At 38.1% G+C, this 15,699-nt stretch overlaps 1 protein-coding gene across 1 annotated transcript; it reads right to left on the bottom strand.

The window, feature by feature from the left end:
• Positions 1 to 4,161: 4,161 nt before the first annotated feature.
• Positions 4,162 to 15,693, bottom strand: RRN3 (RRN3 homolog, RNA polymerase I transcription factor). The gene is made up of 17 exons (XM_008633396.2): positions 15,582 to 15,693; positions 15,040 to 15,096; positions 14,112 to 14,201; positions 13,895 to 14,024; positions 13,395 to 13,454; positions 12,872 to 12,935; positions 12,323 to 12,392; positions 10,112 to 10,210; positions 9,408 to 9,503; positions 8,826 to 8,961; positions 7,924 to 8,054; positions 7,158 to 7,288; positions 6,176 to 6,360; positions 5,783 to 5,891; positions 5,216 to 5,368; positions 4,923 to 5,010; positions 4,162 to 4,539 (listed from the first exon to the last, which is right to left on the bottom strand). Exons 1-17 carry the CDS (start codon positions 15,672 to 15,674, stop codon positions 4,381 to 4,383), a joined length of 1,851 nt encoding a protein of 616 aa, XP_008631618.1. The 5' UTR covers positions 15,675 to 15,693; the 3' UTR covers positions 4,162 to 4,380.
• Between the last annotated feature and the right edge of the window lie 6 nt (positions 15,694 to 15,699).

Genomic DNA, 15,699 nt, shown 5'->3' with positions numbered 1-15,699 from the left:
AGGAGAGCAGAAGCCAAGAGCCCCCGATTCCTGCGGGGCAAACATGGAGCCACAACAGAGTGCAGCTCCTGATTTTCTGCCGTAATTCAAGCAGGGACACCAAGCTACACAGACAGAGAGATGCTGGGCATTGCAGGCAAAACTGAGACACCTGAACCTGCTGAGTTTCTTTCCTGCATTTTTTCACAGCCTCCAATATTGTTAGAGTGACGCACAACACCAGAGAATATAATTGCTGTAGTAATTACTTACAGCCATTACATTAAGCTTTAAAATGCTCCTTTCAAATTGAACAATGTTTTTTCAAAGTCAACAGCTGGTTCACAGCTTGAAAGCAACAGTTAAGATAAATTAAATAAAAAAGGTAATAAAATCGCAGACTAAATTTAATTTTTGAAGCACATGCAAACTCCAACAAAGACTTTAAAATATCTTTCAAAAATATCCACAGAAACAAAAGGCAGTAAACCCAACAATTACAGAGTGCTCATTAATAAGACTACGATGTAGGAACACAGAAAAATGTGTACACTTCTAAATATGCTTAGAGCAGAAAACAAATTCATGCAGCATTTATAGCACTAGTCCAGGGGATGAATCAAACACAAGTTTCAAATGAGATTTTTAAATCTTGGGACAGGAAAAGCTGAGATGTGTGTAGAAGAACCACTGTCAGACTGGATTCACGCCCTGCCTATTGAAAGATTACACCATTATTTTGAAACCAACTCAAGAAGAGTCATCAGAGTCAGAGCACTGACAGTGGAATTCTGGCCCCCACGCAAATCTGCAGAAGAAACACCAGAATTTTACCCCTGATATATAAAACCTTGTAGAGAAACATTAGTAAACAAAGTTTTGAAGAGTCAGAAAAAATTATTAAAAAAAAAAAATCCTTCTAAGTCATAAAAACCATTTCAATGTGAAATTTGTAAAACATCACCCTATTTATTCTCTAAGCTTCTGTGCTAGTTTGAAAGCATTGAAAGAATTGTAGTCAAAACTACAATTTAATAAGAAAATTAAAATAAATGTAAGAGTACAGAAACACTGACAGAGTCAGAGTACAACCTGGCACCCTGTTGGGCAGGATGACAGAGTCAGAGTACAACCTGGCACCCTGTTGAGCAGGGTGGTGGTAGCAGCCCAATTAAATGGTGGCTGCAGTCCTGTTGAAGTGGTGGATGTGCTTCTGTTGAAGCAGTGATCCTGTAGAAAGGTCTGGTGTTCCTTTGGAGGTCCAGTGGTGGTTATGTAGCTCTTATCCTCTAGGAATCCAGTAGGTAAAGGCTGACTGTGGTGTTCCAAACCTCAGATTACAGCCAGGTAGGAATGCTTGGTTCATCCCCCTGGGTGGAGCATCTCACAATGGGATGATGTCATTTCATGAGTTATGCAGTGAGACTGGATGGCCCTTTAGCAGAAGACAGCCCTTGGAGGGAGTTACCAGGGGTGTGTCATGGAAAAGATAAAGAACAGGGCCCCACCTGGTTGGAACAGCTTATGAAGATGGTGATAGAATACATACTTTTGGTTACACCTTACATTGTAACCTAAGACATCAACCCAGGCTATTCTATGACTTCATGGTTCTATACCAGAATAAATGCTTTCTTCAAAAGATACATTGCATTTCTCAGGTGAGACAAAATTGCACCTAGGGATGAGCATTCCTCTCACAGCTGTTGGTATTTACAAAGTCCCTTTAGCAAAACACCAGCACCTGCCAGCACACCTGGCTGCAATTACAGAGCAAACCAGAGCTGTCACAGCACAGGTTCCAGAACAAGTTAAAACTGTTTAAGTTCAATGTCTGCACATTACACCTAAGGGTTGTTTCTTTTTGCTTTTAATGATATGTGGAAGCTCCTGAATCACATACCTGGTATTACAACTGGGAAAGTTTTCACAGCCTCATTTTGGAAGTAGTGTCTGAAAGGCATCTTTCAAAAAATGTTTTCCTTGCTGTTGATCTGAGGGTTCTTCCATGCCATGAGAAAATGCAATTACTTCAGAGGGAAATCTATTGTTTATTACTCACGACTGACAATAAAGAGGACTACAGTTAAAACCAAAACCTCTCAGTTTATACAGTGATGAACAGATCCACTGATGCACTTTGCAGTATCCCCAAAACTCATTTCTGCAGTCTGTCAGATTGAACACCCCAACTCTGAGAAGTCAGGCTACACAGAGGGCACCTCAGTTACATACAGAGATGTGGTTTTCTCAAGGATGTTAAGAATTGCACTGTTTACATCAAACTTTATTGGCTCCAAATAAAAATGTTGTCTTGAAAGCCTCCAAGTTCAGATTCTAAAGAAGGGCAATTAGAGTTTAGTCCCAAATGCATAAAATTTTCAACTAAATGTTACACAAATAACATTTATTTTTTCCCATTGTTTATATTCTTACTCAAATCTAAAACATCAACCATGAAAAGAAGACAAGAAACCTCTGCAGAGAAACTCTACACTGACTGACAGACACATGGACAACACAAGGACACCATTGACACCATCACTTCCTTTCCACAAGGGAAGATTTTTTTTTTTTTCCTATTTTCAGCATTCACATATAGACTTCAAATCCTGCAAATAAATACCTGTCTCAGAGTGCTTCACAAGCACCCCAAAGAAAACTATCTACAAGTAATACTTTCAGCTACTTCCTCATTTTCAACACTTCCAACAACCATCACTTTTACGTGTCTGAACTTTCATAGCTGGGAAAGGTGTGTGTCAGCTACAGATTTAAGGAAGGATAATGCTTTCTGTCTGAGTATGCTTCCCACTAGCAAGTGGCTTCACCAAGTATGGCTCTACAGACAGGAAAAGCTGAGGAGATGTGTGTAGAAGAACCACTGTCAGACTGGATTCATGCCCTGCCTATTGAGAGATTACACCATTACTTTGAAACCAACTCAAGAAGAGTCATCAGAGTCAGAGCACTGACAGTGGAATTCTGGCCCCCACGCAAATCTGCAGAAGAAACACCAGAATTTTACCCCTGATATATAAAACCTTGTAGAGAAACATTAGTAAACAAAGTTTTGAAGAGTCAGAAAAAATTATTAAAAAAAAAAATCCTTCTAAGTCATAAAAACCATTTCAATGTGAAATTTGTAAAATATCACCCTATTTATTCTCTCAGCTTTTCTAGCAACATATGACTTTACTATAACATATCTGTAGAAATCTGATGATGAAGAAACAGTAATTTTTCTTAAATGTAGTTACTTAAACATTTGCCAGTTTGGAAAGTTGATCCTGCTGGGCAAACATGGAGCCACAACAGAGTGCAGCTCCTGATTTTCTGCCGTAATTCAAGCAGGGACACCAAGCTACACAGACAGAGAGATGCTGGGCATTGCAGGCAAAACTGAGACACCTGAACCTGCTGAGTTTCTTTCCTGCATTTTTTCACAGCCTCCAATATTGTTAGAGTGACGCACAACACCAGAGAATATAATTGCTGTAGTAATTACTTACAGCCATTACATTAAGCTTTAAAATGCTCCTTTCAAATTGAACAATGTTTTTTCAAAGTCAACAGCTGGTTCACAGCTTGAAAGCAACAGTTAAGATAAATTAAATAAAAAAGGTAATAAAATCGCAGACTAAATTTAATTTTTGAAGCACATGCAAACTCCAACAAAGACTTTAAAATATCTTTCAAAAATATCCACAGAAACAAAAGGCAGTAAACCCAACAATTACAGAGTGCTCATTAATAAGACTATGATGTAGGAACACAGAAAAATGTGTACACTTCTAAATATGCTTAGAGCATAAAACAAATTCATGCAGCATTTATAGCACTAGTCCAGGGGATGAATCAAACACAAGTTTCAAATGAGATTTTTAAATCTTGGGACAGGAAAAGCTGAGATGTGTGTAGAAGAACCACTGTCAGACTGGATTCATGCCCTGCCTATTGAGAGATTACACCATTACTTTGAAACCAACTCAAGAAGAGTCATCAGAGTCAGAGCACTGACAGTGGAATTCTGGCCCCCACGCAAATCTGCAGAAGAAACTCCAGAATTTTACCCCTGATATATAAAACCTTGTAGAGAAACATTAGTAAACAAAGTTTTGAAGAGTCAGAAAAAATTATTAAAAAAAAAAATCCTTCTAAGTCATAAAAACCATTTCAATGTGAAATTTGTAAAATATCACCCTATTTATTCTCTCAGCTTTTCTAGCAACATATGACTTTACTATAACATATCTGTAGAAATCTGATGATGAAGAAACAGTAATTTTTCTTAAATGTAGTTACTTAAACATTTGCCAGTTTGGAAAGTTGAGCTCAAGTCTCTTTCCAGAGCAAAACATTGCACACAATTTTCAACCTTTTCCCTTCTGATTGTCCATGTCACAGTGGGTATGGCACGTAACAGTCTGCAGGGGAGCCAATGCTGCTCACAGGGCTCCGTGTGTTGGACTCGTAAGAATTTGGAGCAATTTCAACCACACCATCATTTTGAGGGGTTTCTCCTTTCAAAAAGTCATCGTCTTCATCTTCAGAAGTACCCTGCAAAAATTTAAAAGGATCAGTGAGAGCAGGAAGATACTGCCAAATCTTAATAGAGACCTGGATTTACACTGTGATTGTCATGACCAGCTGGAATGGTAAAAGAATTAGATGTACTCTGATTATGAAATATGGGAACTAAATCACTTCTACAGGGTGGATTTCCCAGTGACATCATCATGTCCATTTTCTGAGCACAACACGGCTCCTGTGCTGTAGAAGAGGGAAAAGTGCTCTCAAGACAAGAATGAATAGATTCCTAAAGCTTCCAAATTTCAGTCACAGTTCCCCCTAAATGTATAGTGTACCCTTATCTACTTAAAAAAATATTCTGCAATAAAAGCAGCTGATAGCTGAACTGTGTTTGGATCAGGGAAGACTACCTTTTTAATGGGTTTCTTCAGATTCTCAAGATCTTCAGCACTCAACTCTTCCCAGAACTGATACATTGGATCAATAGTCTTCTTTGATCTGAGAGAGGAAACAGAGCAAAGAATGAGTTCTTGTATATGCAGTAGGGGTACATTTTAATTTAAACCTTTGACAGTCTGGTTAAAATGCAGAACATGAAAGGTACTAAGGATCAGGGAGAAAAGTGAGCAGCAGAAACACTGCTACAGGTTGTATTCATTATTTTCTAGAAGGCACAAAGGCATTGTTTACTTTTTAATTCTACCTTTTGAGTATGTAGGGATCAAAGGGGAAGAAGCTGTCGAGGGGGTTGGTGCAGGTCTGCACAAGGTCCCCCCCTGTGCCGCTCCGCACAACAGGGATGAACTGCCTGTTGTTCCTCTCAATAATCGTGTAGCAGAACACCAACTGGTATTTCCTTTAAAAAGGGAACAAAGAGAAGATAAGCACTTCTGGCACACCCAAAGCAAGAATTTCAGATGGATCGTATGAAAACAAAAAGATATTTTTTAACAAACATCCTCTCTTCCATTTTCCAGCTGATATTAGGAGTTTGCAAGATAGTCACAAGGTAAGGAGTCTGTTCTCTTCCTCTAAGCTCCTATAAACTTTATGCCAAGTACAGCCACACTGGCTCCAACACAAAGCAATCCATTTCATAATACTGCAGGATCTCATTGAAACTGAACTAGGAATAAACTTACCACACCTGGAATATGGGCAGTGTTATGCCTCAGATAATATTCAATACTGTGCCTAACAAAACCCTGTGCTGGTTTTAGATACACACAAAATCTGCACCAAGCTGAAATTGAAGTAAATGAGTAGGTACCTGGTAATGGCAGCAAACAAGTTGACAACAGAAGGGATACAAATCTTCAGGGGGTTTAGCTGACACATGACAATGCGCTCAAAATTTAAACTCTGCAGATATGACAGACCTTCAAAATAAGAACAGTGGGCGAATATAGGTTAGGTATCATATAAACTGAACTTAATTTCTAAGAATTTCCAGTGTGACAAGCCTGCACTCTGCACACCACCACAGAAGCACATCCTAGGGCACTCTCACAGTGGAGGTCTGGCCTCAACATGTGTACAAGCCACCTCCTTTTATTTAGAGCACAACAACAAACTTGCAATCAGATACTTGACTGAATTGACCACTACAAAACACAGCAACAGTAAAACTTCTAATGAATCCTTTCAAACCTAATATACTCACCTTTCCTTAAATTGCCATCCAGAAGTTGTTTATGACGGAAAATAAGCGTATAGAACACTGCCTGACACGTAGAATAGAATGGCCCATGGAGAGCTACATCACAGTAGGCATTAGCTCCTGTATCCTGATTATCAATGTATTTATGCAACCAGTTCACCAGAAGATCCAGACATGCTTTTACAGTACTGTAGTGCAAGGAGAAAAAAGAAGTGTAAAAATAATACCTGGAATGGTGCAGAAACGATGTTAAACAAATATTCAAGAATCTCAGTGGTTATAAAAACATCAGTAAGAAAATCTCTTCATTAAAAAATGATTCTGTTATGAGCCTTCTCCTTTATCTCAGCATAAAATGAATCAATCCGTACTGAAAACCCCTCTCAGTGAAAGCACAGGGTGCCAGATGAGATGAATCCACAAACACACAGTAAACAATTAAAATCCTTGGCTACAGGTAGTACAGAGCAATGCCACCCATGTCCTCCAGGTAATTCCAATATCCAACTATCTCCAGTGTTAAAGTCACAACCCCAAACAGCATAAAAATATAGAATGTGTACATAAAAAAGAAGACATTTTAACTCTTCTGTATCAAAATACTAGAACAAATTACTTCCCCATTTCAGAGCCTGCATAAATGCCTAGTATTGGGTACTAAAAATATCTGCTTCTGATCATCAGATACACTGGGAATCCATGACTCTGCCTGAAGTCAGCACAACCTACCCATGCTCAGCACTTCTTGCTAAGTGAAGCCTTAAACAACAAGTCATGAACCTCAGCAATCATCAGTCTGCATCCTGTACATGCAAAACTTTCCTGGAAACTTCAAGACAATACTGAACCAGTATTGTTGAAAGGACAATCAAGACTCTTGATTCAGGCTTAGTGGCAAAGCAGTGGGAATAGAAGACCAATTCTGTACTTAAGCTCCACAGTAGCAGGAATTGTTTGGTTCTGCTCATGAATGACAACAACTTACACAATGGGAATAAATTTAGCTCTTGCCAAGAAGCTGCCAATATAACTCCCAGCGGTCTGCCTGATTACTGAAGGATTGTTTGGATCCTGCAGTTTCTTCCAAAGATGGTCTAAAAATGCTTCAGCCAATCCCTGGAAAAAAGATACATAGAAACTGTGAGTTGTTATACTGGTGACACTGTTTAAGTGATAGATTCCTAACACTCAACTCCCATAATTTCCATAACCAAACCATTAAAAACATCTACCTATAACTGCAGTAAATAACTATTCCTACACATGATCAAAGAGTACTCATTTCTCTTTTTCTATACTTAGTTGTAAAAGAAAGAACAGTTTGTTGAGAGAGATGGGAAAATGGAGGGGTGGGGGAACAACAAACAGCAGACAGGATTTTCAAATCAAAGAGCTAACAGACAGCATCTTTGAGATAGTTTTGGGATACTGAAGAAACATGCACACCATGTCTTGGGTGCAAGAGTCCAACTGATTCTTGTAAAAGAGATCAGTTTTAACCAAGTTTGTTCCTTCACACTTGCTAAGATTCCATCTGTAAGTGGTTTATGAACAACATGGGAAGAGCAACCATAAAAAAAAAGAAAAGAATAACAGAGAAGGAAAAGAAAGCAAAGATACTAATGACTCCTGATGTACTTGCTATCTTCAGAGTAGAATTACAGCAGAGAACAACTGTTTTGTAAAAAAAAACCAAAACAAGGTGCAGAAATGACAGAGGACGCCGCATTTTAAATCCAGTTTTTACTCACCAATTTAAAGCTGCAGATGTAAAACATGAAATACTGTATGTGACACGAAGCATGGGTTGGTAAAATGAGCTTGTCAAAAACAGAAACTAAATCCCGATACAAATCCTTTGTGTTGCCGATGTCGAGCTTGCCTACACAACAAAGAAACAGAACAAAATGAGCCATTTCAGGGTTTTTTCCCCACCCTTGTGCTGCAGAAGTGGTATTTTATATCTTTCTACACCAGTAAAAAATATGTAAAGAAAAACTGCCAACCTGACTTCCCAGTTGATCTGACATCTAAAAATCCAGGTGTTCAGTTCTACTGCTTTTTAAGGTGGTGTAAATGAAGAATCTCTCTGTGTGACTGTGCATACAAGCCATCAGACATGCAAACTTTGCAATAACGTGTTCACTCAGAAGAGCAAGAAAAAAACCACTAAGAAATAAATCACCTGACTTACATGGGGAAGATACAGCATAATGGTTTCTAAATATTGTTTTAAATACATAAATCTAAGGAATTCAAACCCTTAATACATAACAGTGGAAGATATTTTTTTCCCTGTAACAAAGCCAATTGATTAATGTGTCTGGTTGTTTTGATCTACGTCCAGTCCTTGTGATGTTGAAAGGATCCATAACTCTAACACTCAGGTAGAGCAAATAATAAAAACATTTATACCCTACTACAGTTAGGATATAGTATCATCTTAATGGAATCAGAATGTCTCCAAGTGAAGACTAAACCTTTGAAGTCCTAACTTTACCTCTCCCAGTACCTGGGCAGAGGCAGGAATGTGGACTACAGGCTGATAATGGCAGAGTTCTGCTCTATCTTGCAGCACAGAAAGCAAGAACTCCTCTTATGTGTTTCTTACTTAGCAAAACAACAAATTTGGTTATAGAGCAAGTGTACTCACCATCCACGTGGCAAACATCTTTAATATAGGAAAACAGGATGGTCATCAGGATGTCCAGGCGCTCTGCCAGTGGATGGGCCATTCTCTCAATACTGGGAGAGACAACTTTGTTTCCTTTTCTGTCCTCATCTTCCTCCTGGTAGATAAAATGGCACGTGCAGCTCTTATATACACAAATCATGGAGACAGTAATTACAGAAAAAGTGAAACTAAATTTATCTTTCAGAAACATGCTAAAGTTTCATCTTTTTTTTTTTTTTTTTAGCAAAGCAGTATCCCATTATCCAGTATAAGCAAATTTTTGCACACTAAGCCAAGTACCATGAATTCTTTAACTAGCTGTATGGCACAAATGCTTGTGTTTTTACATAATGAAGTTGATTTGCTGGATGTACACTGGGTGTTTACATGAATAAAGTCAATACCTGAGAATACATTTATCATTTATCAGCTGTTCAGGTTTCAAGAGCTGTGTGTAGTGCAGTAACAACAAAGCAGTAATGAATTCCTACATTTAGCTCACAGCCACCTCAGAAGTGAAAATTTTACTGAAAAAAATTTTAATAGAACAAGATAGCCAACCATATCAAAAAGTCCCTCCTCTGTAGATTTTTCCTCACTAGCACAGTTATTAGCAGTTTCTTCAGCATCTTCGATATCTTGCTGTGGAGTGCTAACCTACAATTGCAAACAAGAAATTAATTTCTATAAAACCATTACAATAATATGAAATTGGTTTTTTATTATTCATAAAAAAGACATGAGTAAGTTCTCAACAAGATTTTGTCCTGGACTAAATAAACATTTTAAAAGGGACTACATGATGTGCCATACACGAATGCACACTCCAAACTTTCTGAAACTTTACCTCCCCAACATAAGCTCTCCCCAGACTGTTACAGTGAGGCAAAAAGCTGTGATGATTTACAGTGCTACACCTCCTGTCTTTTTTTAGGACTGTAAATCTTTTTACTTCAAAGAGATGACACGACCAATCAACCACACAAAGGGAAGCACATTCTCTGCACATTAGCACTGATCACCACAGAAAAGAAGTTATTTGGATTCTGGCAGAGATTCCAGGCAGGGTATAACAGTACACACCATACAGTTACCCTCAGGTGTGGGAACATCTTTATTCTGGGAATGGAGTGTAAATTTGACTGGGTTTATACTCATGATCATAAGCATATTTTTTGTCAAGCCTGAACTGAAGCGTATTTCATTTCCTACTCTGTGTATTTTAACACCGACCTTCCATAGAAGATAACACAAAATAAACTTACATCCAACTTCAGCAGCTTTTCAACAATAAGCTCCAGAATTTGAAGCCTCAGAGCTGGAAGGTACACTGTAACTCGCAGTAGGTTATGGACATAACATTCCTAAACCACAAAATTAATTGATATCCATAATAATGTTAACAGAAAGTCAAATTTCTGCAAAGGACTTCTAGAAAACAAGTCTCTTAATTTCTTATCTAAAGACCCAGAAATAGGTTTAAACAGACTGTGTTAAATCAAGAGTAAGTTCATGTATAACATAAACATTAACTTTCAGTAGTTAAGCTGTGTCACCATTAACTGCTTAATCTTCTATTTCCATGCAAATTTTCCCCACTAACTCTAGATAGAGTGTAAAGATTCTATAAGAGATGGTATTCATTTTCACAGGAGTTTATGTCTAAACTTTCTTTAGGAAACTGAAGCATATGCCTCACTGTATCTAGAACCAGCTATAGTAGAACTGCTTGAAATGAGACCCAATGCATCTTTATTTCAGATTATTATAATATACCAGCAACAATTCTAAATTGCACAGCTATGCCTCTTCAGTCATTCTGATTATAAACCAAGCAGCTTAACAGACAAGTTTTGTGAGCATGCATGGGCCCACCCATGTGTACACAAATATGTACAAAAGACAACGTTGCAACTTTCACAAAGCAAAACTGTCAAGTCAGTGCATAAAATCAGGTAAAGTGCCAACATTTAAGTACACCATAGCCTGTGAATATGCATTATAACACAACCTTTAATTACATGAGCACGTATGATTTTTCCACAGACCATCTTGCTCATTTTTCCACAGGCTTGGCCAGTACATAAAATGGATGGAGATAGTTTAATGAGAAGGTATAAACTGGAAATATTCAACAATGCCTGGATGATATTTTATTACACTTCATTTGAGCTTTGCCCTGAAAACAGCTACGCATTTCTTCACATCTTGTTCCTCACCGAGCTGCTAAGTAAGTAAATAAATCTCCTAATATCATTTAAGAGCTATTATCCCCCCATTTTACAGATAGGGAGCTGGTGCTTAAAGTTATTTGCATTAAGACAACAACAACAAAAACATAAATTAAAAAAAAAATTGCAAGGTATATAAAGAACTTTGGGGAATTTTCAGTACTTGATGAGTTCGAAACACAGCTTCAACTGAACTTGGCTGGAGGAGCAAGGCTTTGCCATTCTGTAACATAAAGTGCCAACATATCAAGTTGGAACAAGTAAATATAAAGATCAAACAAGAGCCATAACCTGTCAAAAGTTTCCAGCTTGTTTTTCAGCCCACAAGCACTACACCAAAGTTGCAATAAAACAGCTTAGGGCTTTACACTACTGGTGATTTGGATTTCACCTGTAATATCTCTGGTTTGCTTATCAAATCCTCTGTTCCTCTGACAAAGACTTTTCAGGGTTGATAACTGTCGCTGTTATTCCCAGAGAACGGCGAAATCACGACATAGGTGCAGGTTTAAGGATATGGCCAAAGCAGAGCTAAGACCTCATTTAATGAATAGCTCATCTTTTATAGTATAGTTCGCAATAAAGAAATCACATGATTGGCTTATTCACTCACACCTCTCAAGGTGATAGGCTGAGCAGTAAGACACCCATTTCCAAATATTATTCTCACAAGACTGAAAACAATTCTACAGTTTCCACAACAACTTGCAGGTGTAGAAATAGCTTACATTCTTACAAACTGTTATCCATCCAGTTTGCATGAGAATGAAAGCTTTCACAGAGAAGCTGTGAGAAGCTGAATTTCTCTGTTTCTCAGCTAAAGCAGGAGAAAGGAAAAACTTCACAAATGCTACAGAGCTGGAAAGTTTCTCTGCTCTTGCCTTTTAGCATCCACAGATAACAAATAAGACAGGTCTCCCTACTGCACAACCCTGAGACTCCTCGTCAAAGAGGTCCATGGTGTGCATTGATTAAGAAAGCAATCCTGTGGAAAAGATATGCAGTGATGTCATTAAAGATGAGCACAATGCTTATGCACAAGGAATTCAGAATGCTTGGACAGCCTTACACTAAACAGACACAATACTATACATGGTTATTACATATATAATTATTATATCTATATAACAGTACTCTTCAAAAATCTGCATTGACTGCCATCAAATCAGTTGTAGTACTATACATGACATTTATACATTTAGAAAAACAGGTGAACAAATCAACAAAAATAGTCACAGCTCTTACCAGAGTTCTTTCCGATTTATTAATGAAAGGGAAGAATTCCACAAGTATCGGCATGAGAAACTGTGGAGTCCTATAATTAATTTTAAAAAAAATCAGACCTAAAAGTTATAGGTTTGCAAATATTGAACTCCAGCACTCTAAAGACGTACTGGAATAACCTTATTTCACAGTAACTTTATTTTAAGGTAAGCAATTGTATAAAATGTGGTTTGGCAAGGATCACTGGACAGATAATAAGCGGCAAACTTTCACAATGCACTTGTTAGAAGCCACTTCAAATATCACTATGGACTAGAGAAGAATATAGAAGCCACTATCAACACCACTTTTCCTACTTCCCATTTCTGTTAACAGGATTTCCAGCTGCTGATGCCTGACAGAAATTTCACAATGTTTATATATAGCATTCTACCAGTTAGTGAATACTGGGAAAAATCATGCAATGAAACAAAGTATTATACTTCCAATTAAGAGGGGAAAAACCCATCAGTTCACAAGCTTTAAATCTGCAAGGAAAGAACACACAAACCCAAGGGATTCTATACTTACGAAGGAACATATCTTGCAACAGTTTGCAATGCTCTGTGGCATGTATCGAAGTTTTCAGAAACGTCTAGAGAAAGAAAAAAGTATTCTTATGCACTTGGTTACAGAAAACTAAATCAGGAACCAGTAAAACCAGTTTGCATCAACTACACAATTGAAAGATTCCCAAGGAAACTGCATTGGCCAAAATGTTATTTTGCGGGGGTGTACATTGAGGTAAATAAAATGGAAACCAAGCAACTCCTAACTTTTCTTTGGCTTTGAACAATCTAGGACTAGGAATGTTTTCCTATGCATTCTATTCCTACAGATACTGCACTAACAGGAATATTTTGAAAGTAATGAGGAGTGGGTCAGCACACGGTTCACTTGAGTACAAGAGAGTCTTTGACTTGGGAATTTAAGGATGTTTCTTGATGTTTTACTTTACCTCAGCCCAATTAATTTTGTAAAAAAGGAGCAACATGCACTGTATACTTTTTTAGTAAAGGCACTACAGCAGCATATATATATCCTTTATACTCACTTTCATCATCATCATCAGAATCTGAAATATCCACATCATCTTCTCTGATGGTTATTCGAGCTAGCAAAAAGTGAGATTATTATATCAAAATTGTATAAATCTTATAGGTAACAAATTCAATAGCAAACACACTGGACAACAGTCTCCACCAGGACTAAAGCATCAAAATTAGCGACAAGACTTTCTTAAAGACTTTTATTTACAGAACCAGGAGGTTCTTGAGAACATCTAAAATGATCCTCACTTCAGCTTTTGGTTTTTTAGTAGTAAAAATACTATACAGTTCATCCATTTCCAAGGCATCTTCAGAACAGGACCTGTATTAGCAACAAGAATATGTCTTCTAAAATCTAGGTACAGAAAACCATCTGTATCACAATGAACACGAAAAAATTCAATAACCCAATAATTAATTGTGTCATGGATTGTATTTATACAGACCTTATCTATCTAGGGGTTTTGATAAGCAAACAAAGAAGATTAAGAGAGAAGTAACTTACGGGGGACAAACTGTGACACGATCATCCGGAGGCATGGCCTGAGATGGACAGTTTGTGCTGACACCAGATTGCCAAGAAAGCCCAGATATTCTTCCACTACCTCTCGGCTCCTTCTCAACCATGGCAGCTTCTAAAAGTAAGCAAAGATCAAGATATCAAAGAAGGACGTTTCTAGTACTGAACTCTTAATCTTCCCACGTAGCAAACAGATATTTACCAGCAAAATGCTGACCAGTTGTTCAAGCTCTTTGGTCAAATATGCAACAGAAGCTCGAAATTCATGCAGCCAATTAATGATCTGGCCATCCTTAAAATAAGCAGAAAAAACAGGTAGCTATTCAAATAAACAGTATTACGTATTAGCAGAAAATAACAAAATCCTTACAAGTCAAAGATGAATTGTTTACAAGTCAAAGATTAATACAAATTGTTTTCACACTAATATGAAAGGAATTTCTTTAAGTTTGTGTCCTCACCAATGAAAGCTCTTGAATGCAGAATACATTCATGTCAACTCCTAAACCAACAGCCTGCCTGGAATATTTCAGTCAGACTGAGCAAGGCATGCAATCTCACTCATAAAGAACATAAAAGAATTTTTAAAAAATGGCATTCCATCTCAATTTTCTTTTCTCTACTGCTCTAGTTAAAGCAGAAGGAACATTCAAGTCTTGAAACAGCAAATGTGGGTACTTGTAGCTATACAGAAGAGCTGTGAAACAATACTTCTGGGTATAACTACTAAATGCATATCTATGTTACTGCATAATGAAACAAGATTTAGTGAGAACAGAAGGTAAAATTTGATGCAACTTAAAGGCTATGAAAGTCAGAAACCACAGTTTGATCTACAGAAGTGTCTCTATAATCAAGCATCAGCAACCTGAAAAGATGGTATCTGGAACAGACTCAAAGGGTACAGCAGAGTCAGTAAGCATGAGACACCATTTATGACGATCCTGCATATATGTATGTGTATAAATAGACAATTTTTTAAATTCTGATGGTTTCCACAAAGAAAAAAGCTGTTAAATACAATTTAAATGTTTAAAGCAAAGAATTCGTGCAAGCACCAGAATGACTTGTCTGGTGATTACACTCAGACAAACTTTAAATCATCAGACCCCTGACTATCAAAGTCTTACCTTTATGTCTGGATCTGACAGCTGATGCTTTAACAACTCAAAATCTGTGGTATCACCCTAGCAGGGGAAACAAAAATAAAGAGATTACTTTCTCTTTTGTATTTTCTTCAGTAAAAAATACCAATTTCATCAATGTATCTGAACAACCAACTATTGCTGAACAGGTACATCAAGAACACAAGAGAGGCAAGGCAGCTCAGGAAGGCTGCAGCAGCAGTAACAGGGTGCTGTCCCAGAAGACAACCGAGGCTGCTAGCTCATTTTCAGCTGCTCTCCCTGCAGACACAGCTGGATCCCTGTGCACACTTTGGCATAAGCCAGGTTTTACATCCACCCAGCCACTGAGGTTGACTCACGGGGGAAATCTTTTCACTCACACAGCAACACCGCCTGGCACAAGCCTACAACGCTCAGCTGCCTTCAGTTTTTTTCCCTAAGCCTTCAGACGCGGTCTTGCGTAAGGCGAAACGAGTCTTCTCACGGAATGACCCCAGGAACCAGCAGCCCGGACGCAGCGCAGGCCCCCGAGAAGCCGCAGTCACCTTTTCGTACTTGAGCAGAATCTCCGTCAGGGTCCCCCCGAACCGCACAGTCTTCCTGGGCGGGGAGCTGATGAACTCGTCCGCTCCCAGCATGGTCACGACACCTGCGGGGAGGGGA

The sequence above is a fragment of the Corvus brachyrhynchos genome, unplaced genomic scaffold (genome assembly GCF_000691975.1).
Source record: "Corvus brachyrhynchos isolate BGI_N302 unplaced genomic scaffold, ASM69197v1 scaffold5, whole genome shotgun sequence".
Lineage (NCBI taxonomy): Eukaryota > Metazoa > Chordata > Aves > Passeriformes > Corvidae > Corvus > Corvus brachyrhynchos.
The sequence above is the reverse complement of the archived record's forward strand: the minus strand, read 5'-3'. Positions and strand labels throughout refer to the sequence as shown.